General features: G+C 33.5%; 2 protein-coding genes across 9 annotated transcripts in view; one reads left to right on the forward strand and one right to left on the reverse strand.

Moving 5' to 3' along the window:
- LOC128175360 (vesicular glutamate transporter 3-like) overlaps positions 1-17725 on the forward strand; it is a 42924-nt gene that overhangs the window by 17833 nt on the left and 7366 nt on the right. For all 3 annotated transcript variants that reach the window (XM_052840924.1, XM_052840926.1, XM_052840927.1), the window contains 8 exons: positions 5335-5477; positions 5996-6110; positions 6205-6292; positions 6428-6514; positions 11725-11864; positions 11947-12096; positions 12205-12337; positions 12708-12818. In XM_052840924.1, coding sequence (XP_052696884.1) covers positions 5335-5477; positions 5996-6110; positions 6205-6292; positions 6428-6514; positions 11725-11864; positions 11947-12096; positions 12205-12337; positions 12708-12818 — 967 coding nt within the window. The remainder of the gene's footprint in view (positions 1-5334; positions 5478-5995; positions 6111-6204; positions 6293-6427; positions 6515-11724; positions 11865-11946; positions 12097-12204; positions 12338-12707; positions 12819-17725) is intronic.
- LOC128175359 (uncharacterized) overlaps positions 1-17725 on the reverse strand; it is a 60891-nt gene that overhangs the window by 17398 nt on the left and 25768 nt on the right. The window contains exons 5-6 of one of the 6 annotated variants that reach the window (XR_008242671.1): positions 12961-13000; positions 6476-6592 (exon numbers count right to left, since the gene is read on the reverse strand). The exons of 2 other annotated variants lie outside the window; for them this stretch is intronic. The gene's annotated coding sequence lies outside the window, so the exon portion shown is untranslated. Of the gene's footprint in view, positions 1-5365; positions 5471-6475; positions 6593-12252; positions 12392-12830; positions 13001-17725 lie in introns of those variants that run through there. 3 more of the 6 variants (XR_008242674.1, XR_008242675.1, XR_008242673.1) reach the window with 3 other exon arrangements.

A 17725-nucleotide genomic window follows, 5' to 3' on the forward strand; every position in this document is an offset into this window, starting at 1 on the left:
TTTATTAATGACACTGTATTTGAAACACAATAACATTATTACCGCGCAGACGAATCTTAAATAAATTTTAGAAATAAAACTATAAAACCTATGGATCACGTGGACAAATTTTCAAGGTAGGTTTTCTCACAAGCAGGTAAACCCGCGAGCTACCTTAAGCTGCATTCGTCCTCGTTGGAGCATTGTGACGTTGCCGACCGTTCCATTAACGTCACCGTTTCCCGATAACGTTGCCGGCGAGGCAACGTTAATGGAAAGCGGCCTCAGTTTACGTATCTCGACTCAATATATGAATTTGTTTTGCCTCGGACTGGAATGTCTCGACGTCATTGGATAAATAGCGTCACGTGATTGCCTTATAAATTCCTTTACACGACAAGCGTCAAAATTTATACGGCAACATGGCGGACGTAACGTTATTCAAGCTGATTTTTTACACAAATGTTCAACCATACCTTTGAGTTTTAAGCCCCAAAATATTTAGAGTGACCCCCCTTTGCCCGTGACGTAATATTATGATCCTACAATATGGCATCCAGGTTTGCACAGACGACTGACGAGAAAGGTAAAAAATTAGAGAATTAAGCTATGAATTTTAATATTATGTATTATCTTCTGTTTGTTTACATATCAAACTTTAGGTCCTCGACAAAACAAAACACTTATTAGGTTTGTTACTGACTGTGAACAGAAATTTGTGGGATCGGTAAAGTCCATAAAAGGACTTTACCGACCCCACAAATTTCTGTACACAGTCAGTAACAAACCTATTGAATAAGTAATAGTATGGAAGCATGTAACAAATCTCTTGAGTCTCGCCAAAGCATATGCGGTACTCAAAACGTGTCTCCAAACCTTAAGACACCGTAAATCACGAGTTAAAAGTCGGCCATTTTTGGCATAGCACCACGGGTGAAAATATTAGAGAGCATTATGGGACGTAGACAAAAATTTGGGGGTGCTTTCCATTTAACCGACATCGCCCGATTTGCCGGAGTTGCCTTTGTTGCCGATTGCTGGAACGCGCGTCGCCGGCAAGCGATTGTGGCAACGCAATATACCGTTGCCGATTAGGAAACAATATGGTGTTGAAGTTATCATCTTCTACAAAACCAGTTTTTCTAAAACTACAATTTGTCCTACTACATTGAAATACATTTAAACTGCAAAAATCCAAAATTTCTTGATCAAATTTTAAGATAAGTATTAGTTTTAAGATGCAATCGTCATCGATGGATCATTGTGACGTTGCCAACCGTTCCATTAACGTCACCGTTTCCCGATTACGTCGCCGGCGAGGCAACGTTAATGGAAAGCGCCCTTGGTTTGATGAACTGTAGGTTTAGTTCCCGCGCACACTGGTTCTTAGAGCTCGCTTCGTTCGCCGGCGCTACGCGCCGGCGAGCTGCGCTCGCTATAATACACACTTTCTATCTGTAGTCATTGCATTTGTATCTCCGTTTTATAGCACGGCTGACATGTTACAAATCGACAAATGTAAAGTTTACAAGTGTGTCGAATTTTGACATGACCATATATGGAAACAGTGACGTCGCCGATAGAAAAGGCTAGCTGCAGGTAAAGGCATGCCGTAATCGCCGGAATGGGGACGGAATAAATTTAAAAAAAATGTATTCTCATATTATCTCTGTATAATCAAGATGCCAGTGAGGAATTCGATCGGCTTTAGATAAAATAAATATAATGACTTTGTTTGGATATACATATAAATAGATATACACGCATTTTTATTAGAGTACAAGCAACAAATTGTTAAAGTATAAAGTATAAATATAAAGTTTGTTAAAGCTCGGCTGAATAAAGAAAATTTTTTAACATCTCTATCGCTACCACAAAGTTGGGACAAGACACCCCCCCCCCGGCGAAAAATTACACAGGATCGACCAATTGGTCTTATATTTGCTGAGTTGCAAAGTTATCAATGAGAAAAACAAACACTATTTTAAGACATTGGGTTTATTGGTATTGAGATTTTGAATAATATTAGACATAAGAAGCGACAACCCTCCCCCTTTTTTAGAAAATAAATAAAAATTCCGAAAAAAGGCTAACTGTCGTGAAATTAAAATGTGTATAAATTATTTCTAAATATGTTTCATTTTGCATTGTCGGCAATAAATCTGGAAAAATGCAGGTGAAAATTGGTTTTTTTTTTTATTTCAAGCAATTACCAGTATTACGGGATGTGAGTATGACGTCCTGAATGTCGGTTCAATACAGACTCACTTAGTGAAGTTGGTTGATAAAAAATTTCCGGAGAGCTATTATATATGATACAGCTTTACAGCCACTTGTGAACATGCACTGTTTACCTTTCAAAACCTTTTAATTGTTAACAAAACGTTGTGCTTTAATTAATTATGATAAAAGTTCTTATATAATTCTCTTATTATACACTTGCACAACAAAATCATTTTGATATTTATCAAAAGTAAAAATTAATGTATAGTTACAACATCTTTTCGCGAAAAATTATCAAATCTTTGCAAGTCGCGATCGTTTAATTCTAACACATTCAGAAAATTAACAATTAAAGAGAAAAGATGTAAATGTGACAGCAAACCGGGTTTTCTTTTGTGTGAACAGTATCCATAATCAATTTGTCAATCCTGAATTGATAAATACTACCTATCCAGAGAAATGGGGTATTCTAATGCAATAAATTTACCCAAAAAGTTAAACAGCTGGTATTTTTTTCTCATTAATTATCAGATATCAAAATTCTAGCAATTTGTACACCTCTGATATGTGTACAATTGATCTGCAAAAGAACAACTTCCTATCTTGACACTGTACGAGGAGTAATTGGTACCTTTTTTGGCAGCCAGCCGCCCGACCGCCATTTTCACTATTTCAATAACCGGATTTTTCCTTTGGAAAACCCGGTTAAAATTCTCTCAAAATTCTTAGAATTCACAAGCAATGGAGCTACATGGGAACTCACGGCGGTCTCCAAACCCAAAGCCGCTCATAATATATTCACCTCCTAGGGAATTTCTTGATCTGTCTCATTTCTAGAGAAGAGTACTCATTCACTTATATTCAAGTTTAAATTACATATCAAATTATTTTAGAGAAATAAGATATCAGGCATTACAGAAATTAGTGCATTCATCACATCGATAACGATTTTCATATACATAAACCCCCTCCTGTTTTGTCCAGTTTCAATCATAACTCCATAATTTTTCCAAAAATGATACCGGTATTTTCGATAGAAAAAGTGTCGTTCATTAAAAACTTATTGCAACAGTTTATATGAATATTACGATTATCTTTGTCCATTCCAGCGATTGCAGTATGCCTTTTCCCGCCGTAAGGCAGTTGCCATATAAGGTCATTTCAAAATTCGACAAACTTGTAGACTTTACATTTGTCAATTTGCATAATGTCAGATAGGTGTTGCTAAAACGCGGAACGGAAAACGGAACGGAAAATCTTATCTAATGTTATTTACTTCATAGATTTGTTAGTCATGCTAAAAACGATATACTTTATGCAATTTTTGAATTTTTTTGAAAGATTAGCAATATTAAATTATTTATTCAAGAATAATTATTTCCTCAAAATTAAAAGTACATGCATTGGCCACTATATTCTGTCCCAAAATATCCTCGATTCACGTTTTGCAGAATAGCTCCATATTTATATATACCTCAGGGTTCAAGCGATTCTCTTTCAGAAGCATTAAAAATTCTCATTATTCTTTCTTTATAACGTCTTATCTAGCTCATCAGCTGGTTTTAATACACAGCTGAAAATAAAGAAGTCTACGTGGTTTTGCATTTCAACATCTATTTCAATTGCAGGTATGTGTATTTTTTTAAATCGTCCACATGTGCTGAGTGAATATTTTGGGATCGACAGACTAAAGTCTCAATTTATAATCGGAAAATCAGAGCAGGCAACGTCTAGAGCTCTCTATTCGGATCATATTTATAAAGCTGCAGGAATGAACAACTGCCAAGCAAGTAATGCAAACGTAAACAAAATTGCATTGCTTAAAATAATAGTTTCACTAAGTACCGGGTATTTTAATGTTTAATCAGAGACATAGATAACATATTATTTATGTCTCTGGTTAATGTATTTTAATTTTAAATGTAGTCAGTCGTACGGGGTTTTTTTTCTTCATCTCAATGATACTGTATCGTCTGTATGATTTAAGATCGTATTATAATAGAACACCGAATATTCAATTTGATGTAAGTATATACATCATATTTGAAATATAAAAATACTCATAAAACACATGAATTGCTTTCACTAACTGCGTACGTTATGCTGATATGCCAGCAATACCATATAAGAAAAATAAGTAAATATTTCGCAATTCGTATACATTTGATTTTTTTTCCGCTTCATACTCAACTACAATGCTATATTTGATAGACATTCATAAGAATATCAATAAGACAGCAACATGTTGATAATCATTCATTAGATATGACTAAATGATACAAAGTAAATCGTTTCTGACCAGTCTATACCCTTTTACAGCGATAAACGTGATATGATATTTTCCGTTTTCCGTTCTGTTACGTTTCCGTTCCGAGTTTTAGCAAAACCCAAAGCCAGCTATTCACCCCTGCGAATGTTATTGTCATTTAAATTTTAGACCACGTGGTTTTATTTGACCCTTTCAGTTTCGCAGTAAAAATCGTGCCTCGTGTTTATAGTCTATTTTATAGAATTTAGGTACTTGTTGTCAAATATAAATTCTAGACGTATATTGATTTTAAACTTTATCTTCATTAATTGGTGGATAGAATGTGTTCTAGAAAGAAATGTGACAATACAAAAAATAGTTTTTTTCTGCTGTTGCAACAATTAACATGCGTTGTAGGAATTGATTTTCGATCCGCGCCTGACCTAGTAATAACATCAAAAGTGAAAGAGACTATACTATTTTATGCAGAATGTTCCTTGAAAATGGCTCGATATACTAAGTTTTTATGCAAAACATTCACCCATTATTTTTTTTTTTAAACACACCACAAGCATCAAACATGGCAATGATTTTATTTAGCAAATTATTTAAGGGTAAGTTAAATTTATGGAAGAGTCAGTGTAACAGCCACAAGCGTGAACTCTGATTTTCGCTTGTGACGTTTGTTTCGTCATAATAAAACTCATCATCTAACCTAAGTGTGTTCATAGGAAATTGATTGTCGCAGATTTCCAATGCATACATAAGGGAAAATATACACTGAATGTAAATACATGTATACAGAATTGAATGTTTTTGCTATTCTATCGGTTTCGCTATTATATATTTGCAAATGACATATAGAAATATGATTTATGTTCAAGTGCAATTTAAACGGCACAGCGTACGACCTACATTTGGATTGGAGCGTTGCTACGTCACAGTACTTCAACACAGCCTATTTTGTGGGTTACGTCATCACTCAGGTACCTGGGGGATTCCTAGCACTCAGGTTCTCTCCTACAAAGTGAGCATTAGCTTTTATCATTCTAGGTAAACTAGTTTATCTATGTCTAAGGTCTAAGAATTTTCTTTTGGACAGAAACAATTACTGGTGTGGTTAAACAGATAAAAATAGACCGATCTTTACAGTCAGTCAGACTTAGATGGGGATCACCAATGACGTATCAACAAATGACTACATTTATAAAACGCAAACATAGGTTTAAATTAATCGAATATTTTCAAGTATTGTTGTCCCTTAATTCTGACTCATAATTTGTTTTTTCGCCTGCCTCAAATGCAAATAATAATGATACTTTTGTATCTCTCCAAATTTGATCAACAAACACAATAGTAAATCAAAGTATACTGTACAAATTTTGAATATCAATAATCTAAATTTTTGTAAACTTAGTTTAATTTGCATATGTATTTTGCAGAAAATTTTATGCCATGCAAAATAGCAATTTGTTAGAAAAGCATTGACTTGGAGTATCTTTATTAAAGAATTTTACAAATTCACTTATCCAATGTCTTAAATAGAATACTGGGAGGATCCATCTTCCTGAGTGGGTCTTGTTTCTTGGTCCTGGCATTTTTAATGCCATACAGTACAATGATAGTATTTGCGATTAGATTCATCCAAGGACTTGCAGAGGTATGCCAAAGGTTTTTTTTTTTCCAAATTTGTCATATGGATTATGAATATTTTTCATGTAAAATATTATAAACTTGAATTGTCATTACAAAAGGGTATGTGTCAGCCAGCGCTGAGCGCCATTCTGTCGGCGTGGGCCCCAGTGTCGGAGCGGGCTGGAATCGTCGGATTCTCATACTCAGGTCAAAATTGGGAAAATTAATAATTTGATGATCAGAATTTGTATCATTCTTGACAATTAAGTGAATTGATTTGTGTGACATTTTGAGATCTATCACATCTATAACACTTGCACTTAGTTCTATCTGTCTCTTCAGGGGTCTACTTGAGCACCACCCTCGCCTCGGTGGTGACGGGGGTGGCCACCTGTTACATCAGCTGGAACGCTGGGCTGTTGATATACGGTAATAAACACAGTCACGAATGGGAGGAGTTCTCATCAAACATAGACACAACACACACATCTGTCAGCAGGGCACGGTCTATCAATTAACATAATCAGAAACATTTTGTAGACTCTTGTTTAAAGATAATCATTTACATTTTGAACTTAAAGGGACTTGGACACGATTTGAGATCAAAAATTCTATTTTTATTTTTTATGTATAAAATGGTTAACTGGTGCATTTTAAATGATTGACCAAAATATTGAATGTTAAAGTCAAGTTACAAGCGAGATACAGAAGTAAGAATTGGTTGTTATGTAAACAAAGCTCGAGTCTTATAGTTGTTTACAAAAAATGAAATGTAGAGAATTACCATTTCCTAGACATAATAACATGCAAAAAACAATTTAAACTAATTCAATATCTTCATAAATACTATTTTCAACAAAAGAAAGATACATTTGATTGAAACTTACACCAATACAACACATTTGTAAAAAAAGACATTTTTGAGCTTTGTTTACAAAACAAAGAATTATAATGGTGTGTTCCCGTTTTGCACACATTTGATAATTGGGTATAGTACAATAGGTGTGAATTGTGTTGTGATAGCAATTATAGTCTGCTTTCGGTCAAAGATTATACCTGGATTTTTACCTGTGTTTTATCAGTGTCTTAACGATAAAACAAGAAAGATACAGATATTTTGTTGTGTTTTAGGTCTAATAAATAATAACTATCACCATTTTTTTTTCGGTTGATAAAATAAAGATAATGATATATTTAAAAAGTCTGATTAAAAAATAATGATTAGATTAGATGAATTGACTTTTACATTTTTGTCCATTTACCTTAAATATAAAACCAAATGAATTAGGAAAAATGGTCCAAAGCCAATTGGAAGCTGATTCAATGGATAATTATATGATGAAGGGGAAAACTACATAGACAGTCATATGGGGTACTCCGTGTCTCTTTTTACAATTGAGTTGCAAATTATGTAAAACGCATGTTTATAATTGATTGTCTGGTATCAACAGAAAGAATATTATGAAAGAAAACAGATTTTTATCACAAAATATTTCAATGTTTGAAGTAGCGACCTTGACAGTAGTTCTTATGACATCACCGCTTTAGTATATGGCGGGTCACTTTCTAGTTTTTCAAATCGGAGGTTAAATACATAAAAAATCTGACAAAAATAATATTTTAATATTGATGCGATATACGGGTACCTCAAACTGAAAAAGGTTGAAAATGCATGAATTGGGAATACATTTGATAGGTTTTGTGAAATAAAATTTACAGTTTTTGAAACATGCATATAAAATTGCCTATTTATCATCATACAGTTTGTCTATTTTCTTCGATTATTCAAGATATAACACAACATAAATGAAAAATTTTAGCAGCGTTTTCACTAGACACATTTCTTCCATTTATGTCAGCAAAAGCAATAATTAAATATTAAGATATTCTCTTCAAACTTTTAGCATGTACATGTACTTCCTATCGGCAGTTAGTTAAACAAAAGCACTACATATTCAACACTTTTGCAATAATCTTTCTTGTTTAAAAAAAATAATGAAATTGTTCATGACCAAATTGATGTTTGAAATCAAATTTATGAATATGGATATCAATTATTATGTAAATGTGCTTTTATGCAAGTTATATTGTAACATAAAATACATGTAAATTTCAATTGCGAGTAGATATGTTTTATTTATTTTATTGTCAATTGCCCTCGCAGGATCTGTGATATAGACTATAGCAATTAAGCAATTATCTCACCTGGTCAAATTCCCGTTTCGCACACATTTTTTCGATACCTAATTTTCAAATGTGTGCAAAACGGGAACAAACCATTATAATCTCTGTATCTTGCTTATAACTTGATATTTGACTTTCAAATTTTGACATAGCATTGTAAACTTCTATATTTATCAGTATAAACATTGAAAATGGGAAAATAAAATTTGAAAATTTTAAGTCAAATCGTGTCCAAGTCCCTTTAGGTGGCAGGGGACAGTTTTTTTAATCCAATTCATTGTAGCCAAGGGATGCATGTCTTCGGAACTCTGTAACTAGAATTTCCTCAGTTCCCATTCAGCACAAATACCTTTAATTCACTCTTTATAAGGCCAATCACCAATTTCTGAAGAAAATTGCTAATCAAAACCTGTAAAATTCTCTACATACTGGTTTTTATGAGATTTTGACCCTTTCATATTTTGCTAATTTTTCATGATTTTTCAGCTTTCTAGACCTCCCCCAGCTAATTCCCTGCAGAGGGTTGACCTTCCCTACCGCGTGCATGCTGCACTATCACATGTCAGAAACTTACCGGTGTATAGTTTACAATGTCCCATCCACCTACTTTTCGTGTTATTTTACCTCCCGTCTGTAACTTGCAATTTCACTGTGTAAAGTCAGCACAACAGTCAAAGCCGCAGGTTTCGCATTTTACTTCTGATTCTCATGTACCTACGAAAGGGGCCTACATATTGCATATCAATTTCAACAAGAGACACCCCTCTAACTAATGATAATCATTAAAAATCATTTCATGAATTTTAGCAACACTCATAAGCCTTCAAGTACAGCAACTCTCAATTTTACAAAAATATTGACGGGTACTTTATTCGATACTGTCCCTTGCTACCTTAAAACAGGAAAAATGGGGAACACTGATCCCCAATTTTGTTTTTATATACATATTTGTGATTTTGTGTTTATATATACTTAAAGGTATATATGCCGTTTTTAACGGCATTTTTGCAATGTTAAAAACCAGACCCAAATTTTGTCAGCATGACTTGATATATATATGAAAAAGAAGTTTATAGAAAATTTAGCAATTTAAAAAAAAATATAATAACGAGGTACTAGCCAAGCAGCATTCAGAACGAGGTACATGTAATACGACAGGGTTGTTTACATTTGAACAGGTTTGTGTGCTGCTAACAGAAAAATAGATATTGTCACCTGCATTTCATGAGGATGGTTGCGTATCGGTGTCGAAGACAATCGATGAGAGCTCTTTTGCAATTGACCATTATTTTCACACATTGTACTTTTATGATAATAAATGCAAAATTATCCCGTCTGGGATCAAACTCAAACTCAAATGTACGACTCAAAACATATACAATTTATAGGGCGCGTTTGATTGAACTGACTCTAGTAATTCCAGGGTTATGTTGGTGCATGCGCAAAGACTAGACTCTATGAATATGAATAAAACGACAAGTGTTGCTCTATATAGTGTTAAAAATGGTGAATGAGTTTTCTCCTCTCAGCTGACCCAAGGCTAACTGTCTAAGATTTACATAATTTTAAAGTACTTACTATTACAAGTTTAATCTCTTTTGCTAACCCTAACCCTAACCCTAACCCTAATTAAAAGCATTCATCCTGTACAAAACTGTATTAAATTTTCCTTGTTATTCAGAACTAATAAGATCCCTCCCCTAACCCGATCCGAAAATTATTTGAAATTGAAATAAACATCTCAATGATGAAATTTTTGATGCGTAACTAAGAATTAATTAAGAAGAAAACTAAGAAAAATCATTGTCGCGTTTTACCTGTAGAGCTTAACATTTCTACCAATCCAGCATTAGCTAAATAAATGCTTTTATTTTTTCCCGTTTATCTCTATGTCACAGCCGCATTTTGATGTTAACGCAAATCGTTGTTGTTGGGTTCTTGTAATATATATTTTTCAATGTACTTAGTATATAATTTAAGGTGATCTGTAACGATAATTATTACAGAAATGAACATAATAAAATACACACTCACACAGTTAAGATTCACACATCAAATATATTTTAAGTTTGAATATCATTAAATACTAGCATAAAATAACATATAACGTACACGGCAGTAAACAATATTTACAGTTTCATCTTTGTACATACTCGCTTAATGAAATGCTTCAAGTCCGAGTTGATGCATGTGTAAGAACTGTCTAAATAAATACGTATTTCAACAATTTTTTTCAAAAGAAACAGAACAATCTAAAACTTCACTTCTAATATTTTTAGGAAGTCTAATAAACTTGATTCTTGGCATTTTTAAGTAATTTTCTGTCGGATTCGTAATTTTCTAATTTTGTCCGAAGGTAGCATAGAAATGTTTTCATCTATTAAAACCAAAAGCTTTAGTCTTGTTCTCATCTTTTGAAATTTATATTTGCTCCGTTTTTGAAATGGGGAATTTTTTAAATTTTAAAGGGCTTGGGTACTTACAGTGCAACAGAAAATCTGTAAAAATTGTTCGCATATTTCCCAAAGAGAAAGGGGTAAATGTCAATACATTTTGAGATATTTTGTCAGCAGATTGATTTAAACCAGAAATACAAAAATTGAACTGGGTTTGAAATGATATGACCGTCTGATTTTTATCTTGAGGTTCTCTCTTTCTTTGGTAAAATTTTGAAATTGTTTTGGCTGCGTGTGGTGGTCGTGGATTCTTTTTGGATAATATTTCTAGATTATCAAATTTTTTTTATCTAATTTCCCATTTATTATTGTTTGCAACACCACTCACATGCTTTTGAGTATTTCTGTTATATTTTTCAAGAATGAAATCAAGACTCTGGAGTCTTGAATCACGACCACTACACGAAAAGGAAGTGTTAATATTTAAACAATTTAAAATTTCTTTGGGCATTAGAAGTCTGGAACAGAGATTTAAGCACTCAATTATCTTATACTTTGTGTGGTGTCTGCCGTACCATATTTGTCTGAAGATTTTTCTCGCGTTTTCTACTAGATGGTGGTGATTTTCCCTAACACCTTCTCGGAACATAAATATTGACCCAAGACATGGTAACACTATATGACATATGAAATACGATGTTTGGTCTCCGGTTTCTTCTTTCCACAAAAGCTTTCAAAATTTTGTTCTACTTTGTTTTAACTAAAAATTCTAAAAGCATAAACCATTTCAATCCAAACTGATTTTGAGTTTGATTTAAACTGTATAATTTGCAAAAAGTTAATAACTTTTGTGGCTAAATGGAAAAATGAAAAAAAATTCTTTCTTGTTAAGTTTTAATTTAAAACGGCATATATACCTTTAAGTTTAGTACACAAAAACTTAAGGCATTTTTTTTTAAATGATTCATTTTTCTAAATTTCAATTGCAACAACATATACATTAACAACAACAACATTTTTCTAAATTTTATGATAGCTTGACTTGTTATTTAATTCCAGGTACCCTGGGGGTTGTATTATCGATTATTTGGCTCTGTACAATCTATGAAACTCCAGAACAACACCCTCGTCTAAGCGAGAAAGAGAGAAGAGTCTATGAAGAAGAGGGCGCAAATATGCAAAAGGCTTCGGCAGTCAAGGTCAGCGATCTTTGAATTCATGCAAAATGGGTTTTTTTATTTGAATGTTTTATGTTATGTGCTTGTTCCTTTATTTTAAAAGGCAAAGAGCATTCCGTGGAAGGGTATATTTACGTCACTTCCTGTCTGGGCATTACTGCTGGCCAATGTAACAAGGTCTTGGGTTTTTGCCACAATGGTTACGGAGATACCCCAATATTTTGCTGACGTCTTTGCGCTCAGTGTTGCGACGGTAACTTACTAGTGTTGGATTAAGTACACACATGTTAAAGTGTTGTTATTTGTAGGAATTAGTTAAGGATCCTTGTAGAAAGTCTTCCATCCTCACTTCTCTTTATAGATTGGATTCTTGACATCTATACCGCCCATTCTGATGTCGGTTTTTATCGTTTTAAGTGGAATTCTTATGGATAAATTAATTAAAAAGAAGAAGATATCAACAACAGCTGGTCGCAAACTGTCCCTTCTCGTTGGTAAGTGGCATTCCTAGGGAGTAACATCACAGACACTCGTTTGTTTCGAAGTACCTGTATGTCATAATACTGCATGTGTAATTTTATTACGGGGTAAAAGCTCATGGGAACAATTTTGAAATTTTTAAAACAAAATAAGAAAGGTGGAAAGGTTTATAATTGTTCCATGAACAATAAATCTACTAGTTGTAGTACATCTTCGCTAGCCAAGTATTTCGGTCCACCCCGTTCCCAACAAACCCGTTCGTGAGGAGAGGTTCAAATCAGAAACCCTTGACTTAATAGATGGTTGTGGTGTAAAGCACCAAAAAAATAACTTGTCACATTAGCTATGTCTTAATAACAAATAATAATCATGATACTTTTGAAGGATTTGGTCCAGAGGCCGTAATAGTCATAGCTGTGGGTTTCGTCAAAAACTACACTGCAGCAATTATCCTGTTAATCATTGCAGAAGGGCTGGCGGGATTTGGAATTGCAGGTTGGTGCGAGAGAAAGAAGCTTTTCCTTTACAATATTGTTTAATTAATCTAGGTTGATCCAGACTCCAGAAATTTTTATAAATTGACCAATCAATTTTTTTAATTATAGAAGGAGAAAGATAAATAGTTCTTAGTACTTACCAAATTTGGCCACATTGGTCTTGTATTTTCGGTTATAACCCTACGTGACAAAAATGATTAAGAGGTCAGAGGCTACATCGCTCACCTGAGAAACAATACCAAACTGACAGAATTCGGATCCAAACATCTTTAAATAATCAAATTTAAAATTATTGTATAATTTGCGGATTTTATTTTAATTTTGAGTGCATTTTAAACATTGAGTTCCTAATAAATAATGAAGATTTTAAATAATTTTCCTAAAATAATACCTTAGTAAAAATGGTAATATTGTTTTCCACCTTACCTCCAGTGATAATGAGTTGAATAAATTTTATACAACACTATCCAAGAATGCTTCCACATAAATATATGTTTTCACTTATCTGGCAAAATTTTTATGAGAAGATTTTTAAAGATTTTCCCATATATACAAAAATTTACCCCCCCCCCCCCCCCCCCGTGGCCAAACCCTAAACCCAGGGATCAGGATTTTAAAAAACTTGACGCCTTGGGGATGGCTCCACATTAGTGTTAAAATTTTCTGGCGAACTATTTTTGAGAAGAATCTTATGTAAAATGTAAATTAAATGCTCATGGCGCATATTCGAATTAGCAAAGTGCATAGAAAAGTGTATAGAATGTGTACATTTTTCACTTAACTGGTGAGATTTTCGCGAAAAACAATGTCACGTGATATGTAAACAAATCCTGTCCGATCTGCTTAATTTCTTTGTATACATATCCTCTATTGTACTAGAACCTGCACATTTGATTCATTTTTGGGAGTTGATTTAAATAAATATGCAGATACTCTAGCAAACCGAAACTGAAACTGTGTTTGGACCTAAGCACAAATCATCACCGCTGACAAGAGTTAGTTCTTGAAAACTAGAGACGAGCTCGTTGCAAGCAACGATTAGGTCTTCCGTCGTAGCTGCGTGACTTGTGACGTAATACAAAAAATTGATAGCTGACCATGGTACAATATATTTAAGCATTGAATCATTATTTTTTTTTTAAGATATAGTCTCATAACTGCAGCGTTGTGTGCATACAAATTGAGTAACGCGCGCTAGCGTGTTATGAAAATTTGTATGCACACACCGCTGCAGTTATGAGACTATATCTTTCAAAAAATAATGATTTAATGCTTATATTTACATTTTTTAAACTTCTTTTCTTGTCTGCAAATGCGATTTATACGTCAAATTTCTGTTTTATCCTAAGGGTAAGTTCAAATAAATAGAAGAGCCACTGTAACAGCCAGAAGCGTGAACTTTAATTCTCGCTGTTTATAAGCAAATACAGATCTTTACACGTTGTCTATACTTTGATTCGCTGCATTTTATTCACACAGTGGGACTGTGGTTATGCCCGGTATGAAGTTAAAAAGACCATTGGCAAACATTTTACACGCATTTTTATCGAACGCAAGCGCAAATGAATCTTTCAGTATATATGCGAAGATCCTGGAAATTTTACAGGGGGTTTTGAAGAATAATTTTGATTTTCGAGGAGGGGGAGCATGCGCGGATCATAAAATTTTAACGGGGTGGGGGATGAGGTCTGGCGGTTATTTGAGTTTGCCAGGGGATGTCCGAGGCATAATTTTGGTAAGTTTTTAATGTACACGTAATTGAACGAAATTTTGCGGCGGGGGGGGGGGGGGGGTCTGGAACCCCCACCCCACCCCCCTTTCCTTCTAGATCCGCGCATGGGGAAGACCTATGTCGGTAATTTTACGGTAATTTTAACCAGTTTGTTTATTCATCGATTTTCAAAATAATCGGAATGCCAATATTACATGTACCTTTCAAAGCAGTTAAAACTTAAGATACGAACCATTTAGTCTCGGTGAGTATTGCGTCCGCGTACGAAAGAAATGGCAATATTCAAGAAATTCGGATGGACGATCCGGGTCCTAGGTCGTCCATCCGATTTTTTTTTCAGATTAAGAGCTACAGACTTGCCGTTAGAGATTGTCAAACTCTTATTGATTATGTCAATTTACTTTGTCTCAAAGAATCAGGTTTCTTTAAATCAATAAAGTTTTACCTTAAAAAAGAAAGAAGTCGGGCACAATTTTCAATGTTAGCATTTTACAATTTTATGGTCTTATAAGATTTCAAGAAACAACTCTTCATTGCTTTATCCGAAATATTGCATGGAAAAAAGATTTACATCGCATTTTTTATAAATTACAAAAGGATATACAAAATGAATTTAGATTAACCGCTTGCAAACAGGCATAAAGAGAGACTGAGAACTAATTTCTTCTCTTTTTTTTTTTTTACATCAAAAGAAATTCAAGAATAAATCAAAATATGGTGTTTTTTTCTTTACATGCGTTAATGAAAACGAAGATCAGCAAGGGGTTCTTTGTCGTGCAAGCACCTACTTAATAGATTGTTACACGGGTCTACAACGATGACAAATATCGAAAAGGCAATATTGTGGGTGAAGGATGAATGTGTAGTTTGTTTTTGAGGTTTATTTTGATACATGTAATTATATTCATCTTGATCAGTTTTGTTTGTTGGTTTGTTTTGTTAATTAAAAAGGAAAATAAAGAAAACTAGACACGATCTCGTTGCGAGCAACGAGGAGGTCTTCCGTCCAATTTTAGAAATTAAAATACATGTATGACCTTTATTTGCTATTTACCAGGAAAACATGATTAGGAAATAGTAGAAAAAATCCTTTGATTTTAAACAGACTCTTTTCTTAAATTTATCCTCTTTTTTAACAAATAAATCATTAATGTATTGGACTTCTCGCCCTTGTTTTGTTTGTGATACATGTATAAGAGTTTTGATTGGAAACATTGAGATCCCTTTTGTTCCCTAATTTGAGGGACTAGCCCCTTTTTTAGTATCAAAAGATCTTTAGGAAAGATTTATTTCAGGGGCCGACCCTATATTTTTGGTTGTTAAATATGATTACGAACGTTATTCTGAGCATCTTCTCTTCTATAATGCTTTTCAAAATATATCTCCTTTTTAAGAAATAAATGATCAAAATATTGGACTTCTAGCCCCATAAAACCCCTAATTATGTAGCATATTAGATAACTTTTTAACATGTATAGTTAAATAACTGAAAGATAAACATTTTTGATTCTATAATGCATTACAAATATTTATTATGAAAGAGATATAGATAAAAGACTTTAGATCCCTCTTGGTCCTTTATTTGAGGGTTCAGTCCCTTTTTCTTGAGATCAAATAAAAGGTCTTTTTGTTCTAAACATATTTCGTTCATTAAGTGTTTCCAAATTTGTTACCGTTCTTGAGATATTTGGGAAAGATTGTTTCAGGGGCCGACCCTTTATTTCCATATAGGGGCCATTTAATGAAACTTTGGTGGTTAAATATTATTACAAACGTTGTTATGGGCATCTTCTCTTCTATAATGCTTTTCAAAATATTTCTCCTTTTTAAGATATAAATGATCAAAATATTGAACTTCTAGCCTCTTAAAACCCCTAATTATGTAACACAACTGAAAACGTGGATCTTGTTTAGATAAATAACTGAAAGATAAACATTTTTGCTTCTATAATATATTACAAAATATTTCTTATTAAAGCGATATAGATAAAAGACCTCAGACCCCTCTTGGCCCCTAATATGAGGGGTCAGCCCCTTTTGCTTGGTGTCAGTTGAAGCTCTTGTATAGATAAACTTTTGATACCCTACATGTGTTAACAAAATATTTAAGAGAATAAAAATATTCGTGATCAAATCTCAAATTTCCCAAAAATTGTCAAAAAAATTTAACTTCAACATTTTCAGGTCAAGGCGAGCTTCACGGATTACCGGGATGACTTCTGGTCAAATCTAAAACAAGCAAGCAAATCTACCATAACCACTCTATCTTGCATATAAATTTCAAGTCTCTTTATAAACAAGTCTCTAACTATAATAGTTAGAAAACAAAAATACATTAAAAAGGGAGATAATTCAGAAGCGGAAGTAAATTTTCAGACAGTTCAGACAGGAAGTGGGATGCAAAGAGACATTCACCAATTAAATCATCCCTGTAAAAATCATTAAAATCGATTGAGAAATGGCTGAGAAATTAAGGGTGTCTACCAAGAAGAAGAATAACTAGACACGATCTCGTTGCGAGCAATGAGGAGGTCTTCCATCCGATTTTTAGAAGGTGATATGACGTCATCGACTTTTCGACAACAAAACTGATCTGGAAATAGGAGTTGAGTACTAATGCCTTCATGTAATGCTTTTTATAAGTTCTCTTAAGTTGCTTTTTTAAACACTTGCATTTCTTCCAATTGAGATAGAAAAGATTAACCCTTTTTTTTATTTTACCTCTGGCCCCTAAAATCCCTAGTTAGGCAGCGCATGAGAAAACTATTATATTGTTAGGATATATAAACGTATTATACCTAATTTTGCTTTTATAACCTATTACAAAACATCACTAAGTAAATGACTATATAGATAAAAGACCAATCTTGATCCCTAATTTGAGAAGTCAATCCCTTTTTCTTAATATCAAATAAAAGATCGTTTAGTGTTAAACACATTTTGTTCATAAATGTTTAGAAATTCATTACCATTCCTGAGATATATGTGAAAGAAAGTTTTGGGGACCGATCCCTGATCTCCTTATAAGGGCCGTTTAACGACATTTTAAAGGTTGAATAAAGGTTTAGTGCATCATTTTGAGCATCTTTGCTTCTATACTGCATTTCCAAAGATTTTTCCTTATTGATATATAGGTGATTAATTTTTCCGGACATTTGACCTCTGAAAACCTC

This window comes from Crassostrea angulata, chromosome 3, assembly GCF_025612915.1.
Source record: "Crassostrea angulata isolate pt1a10 chromosome 3, ASM2561291v2, whole genome shotgun sequence".
NCBI classification, from domain to species: Eukaryota; Metazoa; Mollusca; class Bivalvia; order Ostreida; family Ostreidae; genus Magallana; species Magallana angulata.